The sequence below is a fragment of the Hermetia illucens genome, chromosome 3, assembly GCF_905115235.1.
Source record: "Hermetia illucens chromosome 3, iHerIll2.2.curated.20191125, whole genome shotgun sequence".
NCBI lineage: Eukaryota > Metazoa > Arthropoda > Insecta > Diptera > Stratiomyidae > Hermetia > Hermetia illucens.
The window spans coordinates 163,178,347-163,199,922 of record NC_051851.1 but is presented as its reverse complement, the minus strand read 5'-3'; the positions used below and the strand labels follow the sequence as shown (position 1 = coordinate 163,199,922).

General features: G+C 44.1%; 1 protein-coding gene and 1 long non-coding RNA gene across 5 annotated transcripts in view; both read right to left on the bottom strand.

Annotated features, from left to right (window-relative positions):
• The window catches only part of LOC119653230 (sushi, von Willebrand factor type A, EGF and pentraxin domain-containing protein 1), a 131,498-nt gene that overhangs the window by 13,283 nt on the left and 96,639 nt on the right, over positions 1-21,576 (bottom strand). For all 4 annotated transcript variants that reach the window (XM_038057817.1, XM_038057820.1, XM_038057819.1 and 1 more), the window contains exons 6-12: positions 12,036-13,466; positions 11,770-11,972; positions 11,159-11,701; positions 5,793-11,096; positions 4,752-5,720; positions 4,479-4,691; positions 4,234-4,396 (exon numbers count right to left, since the gene is read on the bottom strand). In XM_038057817.1, the coding sequence (XP_037913745.1) occupies positions 4,234-4,396; positions 4,479-4,691; positions 4,752-5,720; positions 5,793-11,096; positions 11,159-11,701; positions 11,770-11,972; positions 12,036-13,466 (8,826 nt within the window). The remainder of the gene's footprint in view (positions 1-4,233; positions 4,397-4,478; positions 4,692-4,751; positions 5,721-5,792; positions 11,097-11,158; positions 11,702-11,769; positions 11,973-12,035; positions 13,467-21,576) is intronic.
• LOC119653231 lies at positions 19,032-19,479 on the bottom strand. Its single transcript, XR_005249659.1, has 2 exons — positions 19,348-19,479; positions 19,032-19,269 (listed from the first exon to the last, which is right to left on the bottom strand). It is a non-coding gene; the product is annotated as an uncharacterized LOC119653231 (long non-coding RNA).

Genomic DNA, 21,576 nt, shown 5'->3' with positions numbered 1-21,576 from the left:
GAAAGAAGATATCGATTTGGGATAATTTGTGAAGTACTCATATTTCGAAAACGCGGTGGCCAAATTTAGGCCAAATAAGTCGAGCAGCGCAATGGGCTTAGAGAGGCTCTGCTTTTCAGGCTCAGGACCGTGCGGAAAAAAGATTCATAAGGACGCAGGTGAGATGAGTCAGCACATACATATTCTATGCACCTTAAAACGCTGCACTTGCCAAATATGAGCAGATGCCTAACTTTCTGGTGTTAAATGCGATATCATATCTGCCGAAAATCTTTTTGGATAGTGACGGAGTGAGTGAATAAGATAATCGAATGTCAGGGGTTGATTTCTACTCGGAACATTCGGCGAACTGGACACAGTACTTGCGGATGGTGCCAGTTTACACAATTTCCGAGAAAAGGGCCTGGAATTCATAATAGACCTGAAAATCGTGAGTGCCAGAGAGATTTGTTTGAAAGTTGATGAGTATTGTACGTACTCACAGTGACCACCTGGCAATCTCTATTGAGACCAAAGTAGCAACAAGCACCGTATGGAGGTCTCTCAAGGTAGTGGATAGGTTGCTTTAATAGTCGACGAAAGCTTCTGGGGAAGAAATATTTACGCGGCGCTGGATAATCGAGGGCCATATGTGCCTGAAGGGTATTTCCATGGAAAAGTAGCCTAAATTACCCAATAGATCACAGAAGTATGCGATGACCATATGGCCAGAAGGTGACTGCTGGCCAGTATGCAGTCCAGCTATTGGTGAAACAGGAAAATTGCAATTCTCTGACCTGCACGTGTTATGGAGGAAGGATTAATAAAAAGCTCAAAGGAAAACTCGGTAGTAATGTCCAGCCTGATGTTGCTAATGGATGCTATTTGCAAGGCACCCTCAAAGCCGTCCGAAGAAGCAAAAGAGACTGCCTCGGTATACGACGATACTGATATATGACCTATACGCACCTTCTCTAAGAAATAAAATTTGTGAAATATTCCAGACTATTAGGCCGCCAGTTTAGATGGTATGCCCAGCAAAGCTTGGAAGTCGTCCGTGGAGGCAGTCCCGATTTATTTGATAATACTTATAAGGCGTGTCCAAAAGGAGGAATATTCCTTGTCCAGTGGAATAAGAAAAATTAAGACATCATCTACAATCGACTGTTGCTAAGGTCGTAGGATGTAAAACAGGCCATAGGGAGTATAATTGATCAATTTTCCTCAAAGCTCCTTTTTTTGGTAACCTATCCCCCTTTTGACAGGCTTCACTGTTGCCCGTCGTCAAAACGCCATTACGCACTACATTGTAAATGCATGGCGATAAACCGGGATGAGCTGCGGTGAATTCTGCCAGGTGCAATGCGGTCTTAACCATGGATACCAAAAAAGCGCCGCTAATTGATACCGAAATAAAGGCGCATTAGCTGAAACAGATGTTCTCGGATATTTAGCGCTGTTTGCCTAGTATTACCTCTCGGAAAAATTCTTCAATACGAAAGGGGCGAAGGCATACATTTTCACTGCGGGAAACCACAGGGCTCTCTACTGGTAAATGTAATGTACGATAGGGTCCACGTACTTTCTATCTCAGTAGGAACTGCATTTGCCGGCTTTACACAGAACTAGACCGCAGATGTCATAGTGAAAATGTAGATATCTACACAGCGGAGACTGTGAAGAGTGATGAGGTCCTATAAGAGGCCGAACTGGTACTAGGTAATGAGAAAACATAAGCGAAGTACGACCGCTGGCAACATGGGTACGACAAGTCCTAGAAGAGTCAATGGAAACATAAACTTAATCATAATATTCAAGAATGGCGTGAATGAAGACACGAAGAAATCAACAACCTTACTATCCAGTTCTTCACGGAACATGGGGGTTGCTGCAGACCCTATCAGCTCCACTTTAGACTGGACAATTCTCAAATTATCCTGGATGCGGTAGCATACTAGAAGATCTATAGCAACCGAACGGAACGAAACTCTGATGTCCAAGGTGAGCCCGAAGAGTATAATTGGAAAGATGCTCAATTCGAAGGACTAGCTTACAATCGTCTTCGCAATTAGGGAGAGCCAAAACAATCTGCTGAAGAACGAAGGCTATAAGAGATAGAAGTAGGAGAGTCTAAAAACAAACTCATCTTGCGAGATAATGCTTAAATGGTGTTCTTTCCGGTTAGTGGCAGAGAAACGAGGGATGGTTTTCAGTGGGGACGAATCCCACAAGTCGATGAGCTGGAGCCGATGTGTCTTCCTATGGTGGTGGTAGCGCTCCTAGGCAGTAAGCACCAGAGTTAGTTTAACTTCATCAGGAATATTCATGTTTTCAGAGAGCCCGGCTATAATTGAACACACCCCGATAATAGCACATAAAGACCGCGAATTCTTAATTGGCTGATAGCACCAAAGTGCCGATGTCTGTGATAAGGTGAAGTTCCATGCGGATATTGGCAACTACAGCAAATTTAGCAAAATTCAATATCGAAGCCTCAATATCTCGCATGAAAAGGCTAATCGTAGCTGAAAAAGTACCAAAGGTTGCCAAAATGAATGAGTTTCTTTAAAGACTTGAAGCTTCAGGGAATATAGCGATAAGTTACTAGCCAGGTTGGCGAAATTGGTCTGAAGAAGAGCAAGTCTTCCTATGAAGATAGACAATTTGATGAAGGGAATGACAAAGAGCTTGAAAAATTTGAAACGCCTTGATGGCCCGGGCTTTCTGTCTGTCGTCACAGGGGGTAGAATACTGGGCTTCTTACTAGGTCTGCCACTGCGGAATATCGCGCATAATGATGTACTTATTCTAGCGGTCCCAGAAAAGGTTATGATTGTCAATTTTGCAGGATGACCTGATCGACGTTGTTACAGTAAAGCACCAACAAGATGTGGAGGTCTACATGATAGAGTCAGTGAGAATGATGAACGGTGGCTAAAAGAGCCGAGCTGACCTTTACGGATGACGAAACGGAAGCGATCTTAATAACGAACCGTAGAGAGACGAACACCGTGAAAGTGGAAACCAGTGCGAATTCGATATACCAAACTGAGCTTTACGGAGCACCTCCACAAAGAGTCGGCAGACCCATGGGCTCATTACCAACATTAGGGTAAGCCTTGAGTAAAACCCTGGGAAGACCAACCACCATATTATCCAGTTCCTCACGGAACACGTTGTTACAGGTAGTATCTGCATCGCTTTGGTTTGGATGATCCGCCAAATTGTTCGGAACGCGGTGGCATAGCAGAGGATTCAGAATATGTCATACTTCACTGCGCAAGGTTCTCAACGATCAGAAGGAATCAAAATCAATCGCCCGGAAGGAGCGTGAATCCGGGAAATTTGGTTGCGGCGAGGCTGAGGTACAAGGAGGACTGGTTTACGGCTTCCTCCGCAGTTGTAAGAGTACAAAAGTACTGAAGGAAAAAAGACGGAGGAAAGCAGAAACGAAGTAATAAATGGTGGTCCCATGGAGCTGAGACTAGAAAAACTGTGGGTAGTTTTTAATGGGTGCAAATCCCGCACGCGCCCGCTTTATCTATGAGCTAGCTCGGTTGAGTTGGAGCAGACGTATCTTTCTAAAATTTATGGTTTATGAACAAAACCCCGGATAACGACCAAGATAGATTTAGAGACACCAAAATTTGCTGATTGGTTTTGATGCAATATCACTTCATGATAAAGTGGAGTCTCCGAGTGGGCATCGAAAGAATTTCAAAAAAGGGAATGAAAATCCTAGAGGTATAACATGAGTAGCTGTCATGTAGACATAATTCCACGGTCCTCTTCGTACAGATTGCTTTGGGGGCGACAATCAGAGCGCGCCTTAAGGATGTGGTACAACGATACACAGCCGAGGCTTGTTATTCATTCCAGTGGATGCTCTGACTTATAACCCCCAAATCCACGCATTGAGTCCGTAAAGAGAACCACAATCACCATGTCACTCCCCAACCACAAAAACCCTGACCGAAAACTCCAATTCTCCTAGAACATACATTATTCGAGGGTCACTTGACCATCTTTGCAGCACATAACCTCCGGAGAACCTTCGTGGGAAGAATCAGTTTAGATGAATCCTTTACAGGTTTTGGTCTAATCGCTGTCCTCGAATATATAGTGACCACAGCCCTCAACTGCGAGATAATGAAAAGCATAAAGCAAGCGTGTTTCCTCGTTGGTTGGTAGAAGATCAGACGGCGCCTTGCATAAGCTATTACTTAACTTGAGAACTAATGACTTATACCATACCTTGATCCTTCAACTGAATATGAACAGAAGTTCCAATCGCGATTTAGTGAATTAACTGCACTGGTAACACGCTGTCTCAAAACTCCTTGTCCGGCCTCATTACATAGAACATCGGATGGGAAAAGCATCTTAATCCTGAATACACGTTGAGCTGGTTTCGAGGCTGTAATAGAAAAAATAATTCGTTGAAACATGCATTATATCAAAAAAGGACACCAGATCATGATAAACCCAAAGATTCTTACGTGAGCATGATGGATATACCAAAGGCTGGGTAGGGTCATTCGTTGGACGCCAGAAACCTTCAGCACCGCAAGTATAGAATTCAGGAACTGCCTCAGAGAACCGCAATCCTGGATTACATGAAATTTCGCAAACCTTGAATTGTCCACCAGCTCCCCAGTCCTTACATGTTTGGGTTCCCCCGATTGGATCAGGTAGAGGTTGACAGAATTCAGCTGCAAAATGAAATTCATTATTAGTCTCCAGAAAACGCCACCGGCTTAACCATCGCCTACCTAGCAGAGAAACCTTGAAAGTGCAACTGGCCGTATTGCCTGCAGCATCATAAGCTACGTATGTGATATCGTACATTCCCCAAAGTAATGTTTGTCCAGGTCGATGTCCGTTGCGCTCAATAATCTTTGTAACTCCTACATTATCGCTGAAGTGAGGCTCGTCCCAGTTAACAACTGCTGAACCGTTTCTTGCAATAACCCATAAATCGCCAGGGCAATGTTCGACTTGTGGTGGCTCCTTATCAACTTCAAGCTGTTGACAGTTTGATCCAGAATATCCTGATGGGCACTTCCTTTGACCGCACATAGATGGTACTGATCGTTCAACACCACCGGATGTTTCTTCATATCCAGCCCAGTTCAATATGAGTCCATTGTACAAAACTGGTTCGCTTCGGCAATCTCTGACTTGTTTCTGAATTTCAGAGGTGACGTCTAAAGCGCGTCCCCAAATTTGTGCCTTAGTGATCTTTCCTTGGAATCCGGCTTCGGCGTATGTCGTTGTTGATGGAGATGCTGTTTCTTCAGGTTGTGGTCGTCCAAGAACTGTCCATGCGTATGCTGGAATACTTCTTCCGCCACCGTACTCAGCCTTGCTGGCGATCAATCCTTCAGTAATGAGCTGCAGTTGTCCTATTGAGCCATCCCAAACAATAGCGATGTGATGCCATTGTCCATCGTTGACCATGGTGTATTCACGGAATGAGAGGAAGGCATCTTGCAGATCGGGGAAGATAGACACCTGAACTCCACTTGAATGAGCTTGAATCAGAAGTCGTCGGTTGTTGGCAATATGGGCAGAGTCCACGCCGTATAGTGAGAAGAAGATTCCGGAGTCATCTTTTTGAGCGAATTGGACCCACATGGCAATGGTAAGACTCTTCGCAGATTTGGTGAAGAAGGGAACAACTTGAGCTGCTGTTGATCGGGTTGGGTCGCTGAAGTACAAGTCGTAATCCACTTGGATTGCTGTAAGGAAAATAAGAAATGGGAAACATATAAGCAAATTGGCCATCTAAGGTTGGTTGAAGGACGACTTACTTTTCCGGCAATCATCTCCGGTCAAATTGAATGGACATTGGCAATAGAATCCATTAGTTAAGTCAACACATTGAGCACCTGGTGGGCAAGAGTTATCCTTGCAGTCTACGATATCATCCTCACAATTCTTTCCAGTATATCCTTCGGGACAGACACATGTATAACCAGCTCCATTGTCCAAGCAGGTAGCACCGTTCTTGCAAAGATTCGCCTCACATGCATCAAATTCGTACTGGCAACCAATTCCAGAATAATCTTCAGGACATGAGCAGTTCAATCCTGAACCAAAGTCTTGACATTTTCCACCATGCATACATGGATTGCCAATGCATCTTTCTGGAGCAGTTTCGCATTGCTTGCCATCCGTACCACTAGGGCACACGCAGAAGAAATCAGTGAAAAGATCAATACATTTTGCATCGTTTTGACAAGGCTTCTCGACGGAGCAGGTTGTGACTTGGTTCTGACATCTATCCCCAGTCCATCCATCTTGGCAGGTACATTCGAATCCAGCTATTCTGTCCTTGCAAATACCAAAGTTCAAACATGGGGTCGTAGCGCAGTCATCAATATCAGTCTCGCATTTCTTTCCTGTGAAACCTTCTCGGCAGATACATTCGTATTTGTTATCTAAATCAACGCAACGCTCGGTTCCTACAGGACTGCAAGGATCGCTCAAGCACTCATCGATCTCGGCTTCGCACTGCAATCCTACATAGCCAGGTCGACATTTACAGACAAAGCCGTCCAATTGGTCAACGCAAGTGGCTCCATTCTGGCAAGGATTTGATTCGCAATCGTCGATTGTGTGCTGGCAATTCTTTCCAGTGTATCCAGGCTCGCAGGTGCATGTATAGCCGTCGACTAGGTCAATGCAAGTTGCGTCGTTTTCGCAAGGATTCTCGGCACAATCATCAATGTTGATGTCACATGCTGCACCGGTCCATCCTGGGTGACATACACATTCATGGTCGAACAGTCTATCAACACATGTTCCATGTTTGCAAGGTTCAGATAGGCAAAGATCAATCTTTTCATGACAACGCTTTCCGGTGAAGCCTGGTGGACATGAGCACGTAAAATCGTTTATCAAATCAGTGCACTTGGCTCCCAGCAAGCAAGGATTCTCGGCACAATCGTCAATGTTCTTCTCACAATGGACCCCTTCCCATCCTGGCAAGCAATCGCACTTATACCGTCCCTGTTGCAAGGCCAAGCAACTAGCACCGTTAGAACATGGGTTTCCATTGGCAGTACAAGGATCAATAGTGATATCACAATCCACTCCTGTGTATCCACTTCGGCAAAGGCATGTGAAATTATTGTACCCTGGTTCATCCTTGCACATGGCTCGAGCTGGACATGTATCATTTCCGCAGTCACTTCGCTCCTCTTGGCAATTGATTCCTGAGTAGCCTGGTGGGCATTCACACCTATAACCTTGGGGCAGATCAACACACATTCCCCCATTGAAGCAAGGTTGTGAGGCGCATTCATCGATATCAATTTCGCAACGTCGTCCAGAGAATCCAGCTGGGCAGAAGCATTGAATTCCATGACCCATAGGAACACAGAGACCACCGTGCTGACAAGCGTTTTCTCCACAAATAACAGGCTTACAATCTTCACGCCCTGTCGCTCCTGGTCCGTCAGTCTTCATATTTGTTGGGCACTCATTACATGTCATAGATCCAGCTGTAGCTTGGTAAGAGTTTTGTGGACATGGAGAACATGGTGCCAATCCTGTCGATGAGTAGAATCCTGCTGGACATTTTTCTCTGCAACGGTCCTTTCCAGGAGCAGATGGTTGGAATGTGTATGTGTTTGCTGGGCATGCTTGGCAATCCTTGAATCCGTCAGTTGGAGGCTCTCCGGTGAATGAGTTTCTTGGACACTCAAGACAAGGTACTAAACCTGTAGGCGAGTAAGTTCCGAAGCCGCAAACTGGCACGCAAGCTTGCAAGGATTTGGAGCCTTCTTCTTTGGTGTAGGTTCCAGGTGGGCAACGCAGGCAAGAACCTTGGCGATCGCGGTTTTGGTAGAATCCTCTGGGACAGTATGTACAAATCGATTGACCCATTCTTCCATATGTGCCGGCAGGACAATGAAGACACCGTGGCACATCGTTTGTGTCCATGTTGAGCACCTCGCCGACGCTACAGGTGAATCCACGATTGATTGAACTCTTCAAAGCACGTAGTGGTGGACATTGATTTCCAATGCTTGAAACATTCAGAAGTGGCTCGATTACAGCACTGGCATAAGGAACACTCAAGTCAAAAACTAGGTTCATTGTCGATCCGCAAAGGTCGTACAATTGTGGTTGGCGAATAGCAGGAATGATAACCAGAACAAAGTCCATTTGAACTACATTTTCTTCCAGAAGTGTTGGCATGGATTTGATGAAGGAAACGTTCATATTGACGTTGACAGCAGAGCATCGCTGAGACAGGAGAGCATTTAGGTTATCGTAGTACTGAGACAGAAGATCCTGGTACTGGCCTAAGCAAGGTGATGCTACAGCTCCATTGGCACGATATATAATAGTGGCTGTGACATGATAATCGGCTTGTTGAGTATTTTCGGAGACACAGTCTGGAACAACTGAGGTTGGCCTCCATAATCTGGAAGTTTCACAGGAGAAGGTCTTCGTTGGATCACCATCAGTGAATCGGTATCCGGGCTTACATGTGGCTATGCAGTCTACTCCTCTGTCATTCGGTAGACAGTTTATAGCCCCATTAACAGGCGGTTGTAGTTCCCAATCCACACATGGGGTAGCCTGAACAGAGACTTGGAAGTGGCATATGGCCCTATTATTATACTTGTCAGCAGCAATTACGGTTACATTTTCGAATCCTCCAATTGGGATCGTAGATTGATCCGGGATGAAAGTTAGTCTGACGTCACCTGAGTCATCAGACGTCTTTATCCGTTTTCTAGTCTCATTGAAGTTGACGGTGTAGCTGTCTTGTTTGTCTACCAGCTCAATTACATAACTCTGAGGACAGCTCAATAGAGGCGGGGTAACATCAGGTACCGTTATATTGATTTCGCAGATAGCAACGTTTCCATCGTAATCAAAGGCTACGTACTTGACAACTGTATCTGTGAAGATGTAGGACGGTGTCCTGAAACTTTGCGGTTTGACTTCCAACCTGGCAATCGATCCTGAGTTGTCAACAGCTGTGGGTTCTGTAAAGTTCACTGGCATTACCGCTCCATTGCTATCTCTTCGGACAATAATTGGCTGTTGCGGGCAATTTTGGAAAACTGGAGGCTCATTATCAACACATGGTGAAAACCCGTAGTCGTATCCTAGAAGAGGTTCGGCTTCCGGTTCGTCGCAACCCATCAATTCGAATTTCAGGCAAGCGTTGTCCATGTAACTGACAATTCCAAGAATTACAAATCTGGCCTGGACATATTTTGGCAAAGTGATCATTGCTAGTTCACCATAATTTCCAGGGTCACGCATGGTCAAATTGAAGTTAGGGAAGTAGACAACGTAGTTTTCATTATCAGCTTGTTTGTAGAAGAATCTGATTTCAGTGGGACGTCCAACAATATCATTGGTCACAACTCCTTTAACGAGGATGGCCTTAACTCGGTAGATCTTACCCAAATCGACACTGACATAGGTGAATGCCTCCTGCTTACCACACCAGCCTGTCACGGAGTTCAACCTAATATTTCTGGCCTCATAATTTGGACGTTCTGATGTTGCATTTATTGCTGAGTCTGGGATTTTTCCTGAGCTGATGCCTAGGGGTTTGATGACTCTGCATTCAGGCTCTCGGATACAAGTGATTGGGCGTGGATTGATTAGAATATATCCTGGTCTTGCACAAGAGAATAGAACCTCTGAACCTTGTTCATAGCTTCGAGCAATTTGAACTCCATCATTCGGTCTACCTGGATCTTCACAAACTGGACCTTCACATCGTAGATCTCCAAAGTCCCATATTCCATTTCCTTGGCAACGTACTACGTTGTCATGCTTGGATGTTTGACCAGCCAGTTTGAAGGTATTCTGACAGCCGAAGAAAAATGAGCTTTGGAATTTGGTGTCAACATACTGTCCGTATTCAGCTCCTGGAGTGGGCATGGGCAGACCACAATCAGCTCTTGGACAAGCAGGTGGTGCTCCTGAAAGCCAATAATCGGGTAGCCCAGGTTTTGGATCATATACGCATTGTCTGAAGCTTGATGTTGCTGTGTTTCGTAAGCGACGTCCAGGGGATCCACAAATAAGGGTCACGTTGTCTCTGAATGGAACCAAAACACTTTCTGGATCAGGACGCAGAACTGTTAGATTGTCCTTTTTATTGTCAGGTAGTGATACACACTTGGCATATTGACACTCTGGAACTGTGGCATTCCATTGCCCGTTAGACATACACACAAGTGATGAGCTTCCTGATATAACATATCCAAAGTTGCAGTTGAATTTTACAATGTCTCCAAAGTGATGTTGGGCTTTACTGGTGAGAAGTTTTCCATTTTCTGGAGCAACAAGGGGAGGACACATGACAGGTACGCATGTTTTATTTCCCTGATAGGTATCACCATCACGATCTCCTGTTTCGGATTTTTCAATGTAATATCCAGCCGTTCCGTTTGCGGTGTAGAGTTGGTATCCTGTATTACATGAGCAGCTGTAGCTTCCGGGGGAATTGATACATTTCTGGTCGCATCCTCCATTTTCTTTAGCGCATTCGTTGATATCAACACAGTCTAATCGCGTGCAACCCATTACTTCCATTCGCAAACATGGAGCTCCAACGTAATCTTGAATTTTGAATCGGACGTACCTAGCTTCTATCGGAAGTGGAAGGTTTAGTATAGATAAAGTGGGTTCGAGTATTCTGAATTCCACAGCAGTTCCATCGGGGTTGGCATAGTCCTTGAAAACATCAGTTAGGCTGTCAGTATATTGCAAGCGAACAGCTGATGTGAAGGCTATGTTGCCATCGAAACGTTGCACGGACATTGTCCTGAAACCTCTGATAATCGTGGGAGCTTTGAAGTCTACGAGCACCCAGTTAGAGCCAGCTTCAACCGAGTTTCCGCACCATCCAACTGAGTTTAGGCGGATCATTCCTGGGTCGTATCCTTCTTCACTAATAGACGTTAGAATGCTCTCATCTGGAATCCCTCCGTTAGCTAGACCTAAATCTCCAACTGGTCGACATTCGGTTGTTGGAGCAAATCCTTTTTTACATTGACAGTAGAAGGAGCCAGCCGTGTTCATACATTCTGTGGAGGCCAAGTCGCATTGGGTTGATGTACATTCGTTGATATCTGGAACAGCATTTGAGAATCAGATGGGATTCCTGGATCCGTTTTAAAGACAAAGTACTTACCTTCGCATTTAGGTGGTTTTTCGAACTCTTGATCTGTACCACATTTGATAATGTTGCTTCCCGTCAATTTGTAGCCTTTAAAGCATTGAACTCTTGCTTCATCTCCAAACAAGTACTTCCTAGCCGCGTCTACAACGAATCCATTTGGAATTTCCGGGAATGTATGACATCTTTTCCTTGAGCACTTCGGAACATCTCCACTCCATGTTCCATTCGACATACAAATAAGAACAGGAAGTCCAGTGCGTTCATAGCCGGGAGCACATTCGAACTTAACAATGGTTCCATAACTCCTTCCACCACCATTTAATAGAGTAACGTTTGCGTTTGGAACTTCAGCCAGAGGTGAGCATTGCGATGCCAAACAAGAAGGTTTTCTCTCCCAATGTCCATCAGGAAGACAAGATATCTTTTCAATAGGAGCTCCAGATGGGAAGGCAAATCCTGCGTAGCACTGATACATGGCGACACCACGATATGTGACGTTAGATGAACCAATGGAGAATCCGTTGTCGATTTGAGGAACCGGACCACAATATACCTCTGCAAATCAATGAAATAAATGTCAAGCGTTATGGAAGAACTAAGGGATTTGGATGTGGTTTTCCTACCTTGACATTTTGGTATGTAATCCACGCTCCAAGTTCCGCCTTTCAAGCACTCCGTGGTGATTTTGTTTTTCCCTGTTGCGAATTCCTGACCAATTGGACATGTGAAACTAACAACTGTTCCAAATGCAGTATCCCTGCTCGAAGCTAGAGCTCCGATACCAGGTTTCAGTTCGGGACAATCCGCTGAGAATGTTGCTGACCATCTACGGAAAATAAATCAACCACCAATGAGTGCAAATCAACCAGGCAAAGAAGGAAAAACCTACCCTACGCTATTATGCAGAGCGTCTGTAACGAACTTAATCAACATCTCCCCAGACGAGGCAGTCAAAGTTAACTTCGGTGCTGTAGTTCCTGTGAATCCATTGCCTGAATGAAGTCGAAGTCCTGCTGTTGAAGATCCATCGTAAACTTGAACTAAATCGCTTTTGTGAACATCAAACTTGTCGAATTTCAAGGAAAGAGGTGATCCTAAGCTGTTGCGAAGAACGAAGAAACATTCCTGATTGCTTGGATAGTTTTCGAGTCCGAAAGCTGGAGAAGTTACAGTTCCATTCGTAGCGGTAATAGTTGCCTTGCATCCTTGCGTGTATCGAAGGCTGAAACCTTTTCCTGAATCTCCAAGGCTGGATTTGAAGTAGAGATACAATTTGCTTCCTGTTGATATCACAACTTTGTCATTATCCTTAGCAGCGCCTGTGAGACGAGCGATTGGTCGTGACATTGGACTATCACCATCACGAATAAGGATGTAATCGCGACCGGCATTCAGATCCAAATCCTGAATTTCAAGCGAGATAATACGACCTGGTTGTGCCGTTATGATATAAAGACATTCCAATCCACCAGGATATTGTCTTGGATATCCTGGGCTAGTGAGTACTTGTCCTTGACTAGATGCTTGCAGGGTTCCTCCGCAAGTTTTTGGTTCCGTTTTCCATGTAGCACGGAATCCTTTACGTTCGACGCTTCCATCTGACGTGAACTTGACGATCATGAAATTTGAAGCAGTTACGAAGGGACTGTTAGCGAGGTCTTCCTTTCCAGATAGAGTTGCCAAAGATACAGATTTGTCTTCTGTCCGTCCTCCTACCAAAATTTGAACAGTATCGAAAGTCTTTTCAGTGTCGAAGTCTTGGAACTGTAGGATAATGTTGCTTCCTTGAGGTCCCTCCAGTGTCCATTTGCACTTGCTTAATGCAGCGTATTTATGTGGATAGTTTGGTGACTCAATAACATCTCCTCCAGATTGCATATGAAAATGGCATGCATTCGAGCAATCCAACTCATCTGATCCATCTCCGCAGTCGTCATTGCCATCACATTTGAAGGCTTCATTTACACACAAACCATTGGCACAATGGACCGAATTTTGCGGACAGGCAGGGGCTCGGCACATGAAAGGTAGTAGGCTTTCACAAGTATCCAATTCCCAAGATTGACGTTGTTGAGCAACGGAGACAGCCACACATTCACCAGCCTTTGGGTCCGGTTGATTTAAAGCCCAGAAGCCAGAGTATTGTGATACCAGGGTTCCTGCTGCTGATTCCAAGGTATTTGTTCTGAGATCGTCCAAGGAAGTGAGACCTAACCAATATTTATCAGCGCCTCTCCGACTCGGGTCGCTAGATTTTGTTATCGCGAGTGTAACGTTGTTTTCGGCATATGAATCAACTGCTACCAATTCAGCGCCATACCTGAAAGAAGTGGAGAAAAGGGAAAGTGTTAGTAATTTCATACAGGCCATAAATAGGTAGGTAAAGACAGGTGGACAATGTGGTAAATTTATGGTCATTTCAATCGCGGGGGCAATTATGTACGAATCCCTTATTCAGACAAACCAGATTGAACACTTTTCAGAAAAATGAAGCGCCGGTTTTGTCCAGGGGGTAGTAAAATCCTCAAGGACTGCTTGACCTGTAGCTGGGAAGTAGAGTGACCACCGCTAAAAGCTAGATGTTGTGGCTAACATTTTAATAAATCGCAAACATGGACACCGTGGCAACCTCTCAAGAGTTGTCTCTTCCCTGAACAAATCCAGCTTATTACTTTCCGGAGAATGCACTAGAAATGAAAGGGTACTATTTCTCAATTCGTATGGTCGACCAGTTAATGTGGACTCAAGGCTCGCTTAATCCGGAAAATCAAAAACTCTGATTGCAGAGTTGTCTAATTCTGAAAGTGTAGATGATAAATTTGACGTTAAAAGCCGTAGCTCCAAGCACTCTAGCCTGTTGACCGGCCTCCTGCCCACAGACGTTTGCGAACCTAAGAACGTTTTCAAAGGAAAAGAGTGCCCAGATTGTTCGTTGAAGACAGCCCTTTCTAGGCACCTTCATCTAAGGTCTACAGAGGCGGACGCAGCGACCTCCACCTCTTCCTTACAATGGCTGTATAAAGCCAAGACCGTCACTCCACAGTTGTCAAGTGGTAGCTGAAGGAATAGTACCTTGTTAAACGATTTACCAGGGTTTTCATATACTCTCCTCGTAAGAGATCGTAAAAAAAAGGACCCTGAGTTCTTTCAGAGGAGGTAAAATTTCACCATTCGACTGCGTGAACTCTTGTTACTTCATCCTTCAGAGCGGAATTGACAGAACAAATGCCATTGCCAGCAACGTTCTGATGCTGTTTCATTCAGTCGGCCAAGTTTCAGCAGCAAACAGATTTTTTTGTTTGTTTTTGGGGTAGGGTAGGTGAATGTATTTACGCACACAGTGTTGGAGTATCGGTTCGGTACGTTGTCGGACTACCAATTAAACACCCCCCCCCCCCCCCATCATCAGAGAGCTAGCCTGGAATCTCTCCCACCTTGTGGAGCCTTCAAATCAGCAATTCCGGGAGGGGAGAGGAGGAAGGGAACTGTCAGTTCAAGGAACCCTCTGCCATCCGGCTCCGCCACCGGTCGAGCTCTATCTTCTTTGCAACGAGAAGGACCCGAATGTAATGGGCAACACAGCTTCACCTGTCAGCACTCCTCAGCATCTCTTCGATAATGTTGTCTGGAGAGAGATGCCCTGTGTTTAAATAGATCTGCTGACGAACCCCATTCCACCTTCCACAAGAAAAAAAAGTGTGATAGGCGTCGTCTACAACTCCATTGCAAAACACACAATCAGGAGATCGCGCCTTTCCAATCTTGCGCAGGTAAGACTGAAAACCTTCATGCCCACTTAAAAATTAGGTAAGGAAATAATCAGTCTCACCATGCTCCCTATTCAGCCATGCACCTAAGTTGCCGATGAGCCGCGCAGTCCATCTATCTCTAGATTCTTGTTGCCAATAGAGCTGCCACTCATCTAGGGTGCGTTACCGTTTTTCACGAGCAACCACATCCCTTAGCTCTTCTCCTTTGCGTTTGTATATGGCTTAAAACTCTTTAGAAAAAAGGGCAACGGGGATCACTCCCGCGATCATCAACATGGCCGGTTGAGAGGCAGTACGGTATGCAGACACCACTCGCAAAGCTCCTCCTCTCTATACTCTCTATACTTGCGAGAGAGAGCTTTGCCTGATACCTCCTTGCCAAGAGCGTTAGCCCATACCTCTGCGTCGTAAAGTAGGACAGACTGCGTTGAACTCATCAGAAGAAGTCGCCTGCTAGCCGTAGAACCCCCAATATTTACCAGTAGCCTACTTAACGCCGAAACTCCAGCTTCAGCCTTGTTACTTTGGTTTGCTCAAAAAAGCTCATTTGGAGTCAAGAGTCTTTGGGTTTGACTCGATTATCGATCCGCCGAGCGATATGGAATACAGGGTCGAAATTCTCTTTTTAGTCAGGATGACTACTGCGGTTAGCTCTCGCATCAATATGCCGAGTATGTTGACGACTGTTCAATAGTACATCCAGCAACAAGTGCCGCGAGATCATCTGCATAGCCGACCAGGTAAGTAGACTATCTTAGGTAGCGATGTATGCACAAATCAAAATGCTCCGATTTATTATATCTCCAGATTTTCCCGATCACGATCCTACAATACCAAAGTTACTTGCAAGATCCCTGATATTTTTCCTCGATTTAATGTTTTGATGTTAGTTTGGAAGAGAGCTCCCAAATACCTCACTGGTTGTACAAGTTAGATTCCCACCCAAAATAAGGCAGGTAACCTGTAGCTCCACCATATTCCAAGTGAACGCAACTATTCCAGCCTTTTTAGCGTTCACCGTGAGTACTTTACAGAGGTACGACTTGCGCAGAGTAGCCTTCAACTGACCACAAAACGTCTCCGAAATTTGCAGATTCCAAGTGAAGAATTAGCTCATCCACCACTTTCACAGCGCAACTGGTACTCAGAGGTGGTTGGGTGGAAGACGGGGCGGCAACCCTGTCGGCTGAACCAAAATCAAGTGGCCGAGGAAAACCTCCATAGTGGTGACACCGGGAGACGCTGTATCGCATTGGCTTGGCGGCCGTGATGCAGTAGGCGAATAATCCAAAGACCTAATTAGGGCGATCAGACCCGAGTTTGCACGAGGACTCATCTGAAGTGGCAACAGTCACGAAACCTTACCAGGGGTATACTGGTACCATGGGAACCGGGATAGCTCCTGAATTCACATACTTCAGGTGAACTCCTGTTGTATGTGCCTTCAGCTCGGTTGTTTGCGGTTGGTCCCCTAGTGGGAGCTTCATGGGGGTTGTGGTTGCGTTTTAACACGGGTGCCGTACTCCTTAGTTCGGTAGAGATTTTGGTAGGTCTTGCATTCACCAGTATGAATGCTGAGCTATGCACTCGGTATAGACTGGTACCGTCGTAGCTTGCTGCGGCGGGCCTTTCATTGTAGTCATAAAATCAATCCATGTCTTAAGAAGACCGTGGGATTAAGTCCACGAGACTACGTTAAGCCCGGTGACGTAACTGTCAGCGCAACTGAAGCAATAAAACGAATGAAATCGGTGAAAGCCACAGGACCTGACGACATCACATTTGAGCTCTGGAAAGCGAAGAGCTGGAACCCAACACTGTGGCTCAGTGAATTCATTAATCGGTTATTCAGGAAGGTAAAACACTATCTGACTGGCAAGAAAGTACCGCAGTTCCAGAAAAAGAAAGGTAGTCCAGCAAAATGTTCAAATTACCGTCCGAGCCGGTTTCTTTCCCATACCACCAAGATTCTTCAACGCATTCTTGACAACCTTATACGCGAAATCGTTGAAATAACCATGAATCAAGCCGGATTTGTTAAGAACTGGTGGAACTACTGACGCAATACACGTTGCGCAGTTGCTCATGGAGAAACATCGTGAGAAACATCGCCCTCTTTACATTACATTTCTGGACCTGGAGAAAGCGTTTGACCGTGTGCCACATGAACTCATCTGGTATACTCGACGACAACACTTAGTGCCTGAAGAACTCGTACGCTAGGTTCACTTGCTCTACCACGATTCGAAAAGTAAAGTTCAAAGTGTGGCCGGTATATCAAGGCGACTTCGTATCTCTATTGGTCTTCATCAGGGAAGTGTCTTCTCACCACTCCTCTTTGTTCTTGTTATGGACACTGTCACACGGGACCTCCAGGTGCACTGCTTTATGCAGATGATGTTTTCCTAGTGTCGAATAGGAAAAATTATCTCGAGCAACTTGTCTAAAAACGGAATGATCACCTCATGCAACACGGTCTCAGATGGAATCTGAATAAAACTGAATTTTCGACGACTGATCCCCATGAAACGGGCACAATTACTGTCAATGGCAGTGATCTGCCCAGAACTGAGCGATTTAAATATCTCTAGTCAATGCTATCAGCCAATGGAGAACTGCGTTATGAAATTGCTTCCCGCATTCATACAACATGGATGTCGAACCATAGAGGTTCTGAGTGCTGTCCGATTATGAAAGACAATGAACGGAGTCTTGATGTAATGGAGACGAAGATATTGCGCTGGACAAGTGACGTGCTACAGTTGGATTACATCCGAAATGAGGATATCCGCGATCGATATGGGGGTGCACTAATCGTGGGAAAACTTCGCGAGAGGCGTCTTCGATGTTATGGTTACGTAATTCGCGCTAACGAGAGGTTGTCCTGGGAGTTTCAGCAATCTCGTGAAGGTGCTAATTGCTTAGAGAACGGTTCTGGGATCGATTGTCTGATATCCATCTCAAGGAGCGAGTAAAAATCGAATCGAATCTGAGACATTCGCTCGATAGTGACGAAGCTCCGGCATCCAGAAATGTAATTGGTTGAAAGTCTGCGATGTGTCTTACGATCTAATGAGGGAACGAAGATCACTTCCGCGAAAGATTCGCATAGTTGGGTTAATAAATATGAATACCAACAGGACCGCCTGATAACAAATAAAATAGGTCTTAGTCCAGTAGGAAAACGACAAGACGCAGTAAGCCAATTGTAACGTAATTGAAGTGTTGGAAGCTTTAAAGACTCTCCGTTGTCAGGACTGAGGGTAGTTGAATTATAGTTATCAGGAGTGCTTAAAGGAGGGGAACATTTTTTTTATTCCGGATGTGGGCTTTCCAGCAATTTAAGAAAACAGTTAGCAAGAGCATTTGTCTTTTCAAACGATATAATATTGTGGGTTTGGATATCGTTATGACCAAACCTGAGTATTAACAATGAAATCGAATACCGCTGGCTACTGACAATTTTGGCAACAGTTTAAAAGACAATGCGGACTAAAATTCTCATCTTTAATGGTGCGCTTCAGCTGCCCCGCTACTTACCGAGAAACCTCACTTCCCTTCTACTCTTCTACACCATGTGCTTATAGGACAACCGCCCTGAGATAAGGGCTTTTATTCCAGACTATAGCCAGCAATGGAATTGCCACCTGTTCTTAAAGTGTGACCTATCCACTGCCATTTCTACCTTTCAATCAACACATCTATCGATACCAAACCAGTACAAAGACTCAGCTTTTCGTTAGAGAAAGTGTCGGCCAACGAAAGCTTGGAGCCTTTGAGTAACAGTCTAGATCACTTTCCATTTGCTGCTCTCCATAAGAGAAAGAGAAAACATTAGCCTGCAAGAACCTCAACTTGAGAGATTTGCATTTTCAGATTTTATCGAAAACAACGAAGCATTTGGTCAGCTCCAACAACCCTCCCTCATCAAACAGCCGCTAATGGGAAGTGATTACGAAGGACATTTGGATTAAGTTTGCAGCTCAAGATTAGAGCTTAGCAAGCATACATCAGGGTCCAAGCTATCACATTTCAAAATTTATAGCTTGAACAGATTAGTTTACACTGAAAGTGACTACTCTAATGGATGAGGCAAAATGTTACAAAACTCAGTATAAAATTAACATAAATGAGTGTGTATTATAACGGTTCCTATTCACAGTCTTTAAGTCGACTTATGACCATATCTACAACTCTTCAAAAACAAATGTTCATGCTTTCTTCCCTACGACTTAAGAAGCTCGTTGATGTATCTTTATTAGCGGTGGGATCATCTTACTGCTTTAACACGCCGACTTTCGTAACCATGGTCCAAAGTAGATATCCATCTTAAGCATTGCCTCCCATTCCGCCCTGTTGACCCATAAAAAAATGGCTAATTTCTCTTTGCATTATAGAATTTGCCTACGGACAAGTGTGATTATGTCTTACCAATTTTACTTTCGCATCGCAGAGAAAACCCAATCACACATGATAGCCATTCTGTGGTTTTTCACTGTCCAAGACGAAAATGCCAAACGTTAACGAATGCTCATGAGTGCGCAACCTTTAGTAAATTAAATCTACCTCTCACAGATAATTTTCGTATAGAATTAACAACTTTATAAAGTGAAGTGCATGTACGAAAAGTAACTGTCTCTCTGGGTATACCAACTGGTCGACCTCATGGAAACCTGTTGTTCAACTTATTACCCGTATGAAACGTGTATCTTGTGAGGTACCACGACGTACGGAAAAAATTAAGATAGATGAAAAAGAACTGCAAGAAAAGGTGTTGAGAGTTAAGACATTGTACGCCAATTTATTGTTATCGAGTGCGCTGCACGTACTAAATGGAGGGTATACATCATGGCAACAGTCTAATCGATTGACCTTACCTTAAAACCAAAAAGTTATTTTTGATGCATTCCATTGCGGAACCAGCGCACGATTGTTGTGGATTTTGGGTCGCATTTTGAATTTGGGTCAAAATATTTAGTCGAAGCAAAATTTTCTGTCAGTGAATAACAATTAGCGCAAACTGATTTTCAGCATCTTTAGATGTTCATAGAAATAGCGAAAATTACAAATCTAATTTCAGTAAAAATCCCACGGGAAAGTCGATGGGGGAATGAACTTAAAGCAGTTGGTATAGCACCTACTTATGAATCGCCAACCAAGTTCAAAATTGCCTTTAACCTTTGGGTGAAAATGCCGGACAACGAATTCAGAATTTTTTTCAACTCTTCAAGTCTATCTTTAAAAACAAAGAAAGGGTGATTGTGCCTAAAATAGCCATATGTGCATATACTTATAATGAAAAGTTTCCGACCTCAACGTGAAGATGGCAGCACTCGTCAATAAAAGCTACGGAATGTGGTTGCGCATGTTTTGACAGATACTCATCAAAATTTCAGCCATTTTGCACCCGCAGTTGTTGTTTGACAATCGTTCGGATGAGTCGATGTGAGTGTTTTTTTGATAATGGAAAAAATCGAGTATTGAACTGTCATAAAATATTTGCTTTTGAAAGGCAATATGCCTACGCAAATCAAAGATGAGTTGGCGCTGTGTACAGGGACTTTGCACCAACAGTTACCACCGTGAAATTTTAAACAGCGTGGCCGTACAAGCTTGGGAGACGATGAACGTTCGGAACGTCCAAAAACTGCAACCACTGATGGTAATATCGCTAAAGTTCACCAAATGGTGCTAAACGACCGTCGAATTAAAGTGAGAGAGATAGCTATTAATATGTCAAAAGAACGTGTTGGTCACATATTGAATGAAGATTCAGGTATGAGAAAGCTGTCAGCGCGTTGGATACGCGTTTGCTCACGTTAGATCAAAAACATGTTCGAACGGATATTTTCAACGCTCTGTTGACGAATTTTAGGCGCAAAAAATCAGAGTTTTGGCGAAGATGAACTATTGTTGATGAAACTTGCGTACGCCCGAAACAAAAATCCAGCCAAAACAGTGGACTGCGAAAAGAGAATCGGCTCAAAAAACAAAGCAAAAACTATTTGTTTGGCTGAGAAAGTGATGACTATTTTTTGGGATTGTCATGAACTTATCTTAATCGATTATCTTCAAACAGGAAAAACTATTGCAGGAGCGTACTACGTATTATTACCCGACAAGCTAAAGGCAGAAATTGCAAAAAAACGCTCACATTTGAAGAAAAAAAATTCTGTTTCATTAAGACAATGCGCCGTTTCACACCTCTGCGGTAGCCATGGCGAAAATTAACGAATTACGATTTGAACTGTTTGACCACCTCCTTATTTACCAGATCTAGCCCTAAGCGACTCCTTTTTGTTCCCTAATCTAAAAATTGCGCACGGAGTACAAAGATTTTCGTAAACAATTATTTTGCACAGAAAGATGCCGAGTACTATTTGGACGGGTTAGAGATATGGGAGAATCGCTTGGTGACTTGCAAGGAGACTATGTAGAAAAATAAAAACAAATTTAAACAAAAAATGTCTTTTATCATTGTAAGGTCGGAAGCTTTTCAGATCACCCTCGTATATGCCCCTGCAGAATGGCAGCAGACTTTTTTTTTAATGGCTGATATTTACTAGCTACAATTGGGGCACTTGACACCTGAAAATATAATGAAGGTATGGATTACAGCCGAAAAGCTAATATCATCCATAAGAAACTTAGACAAGAAGA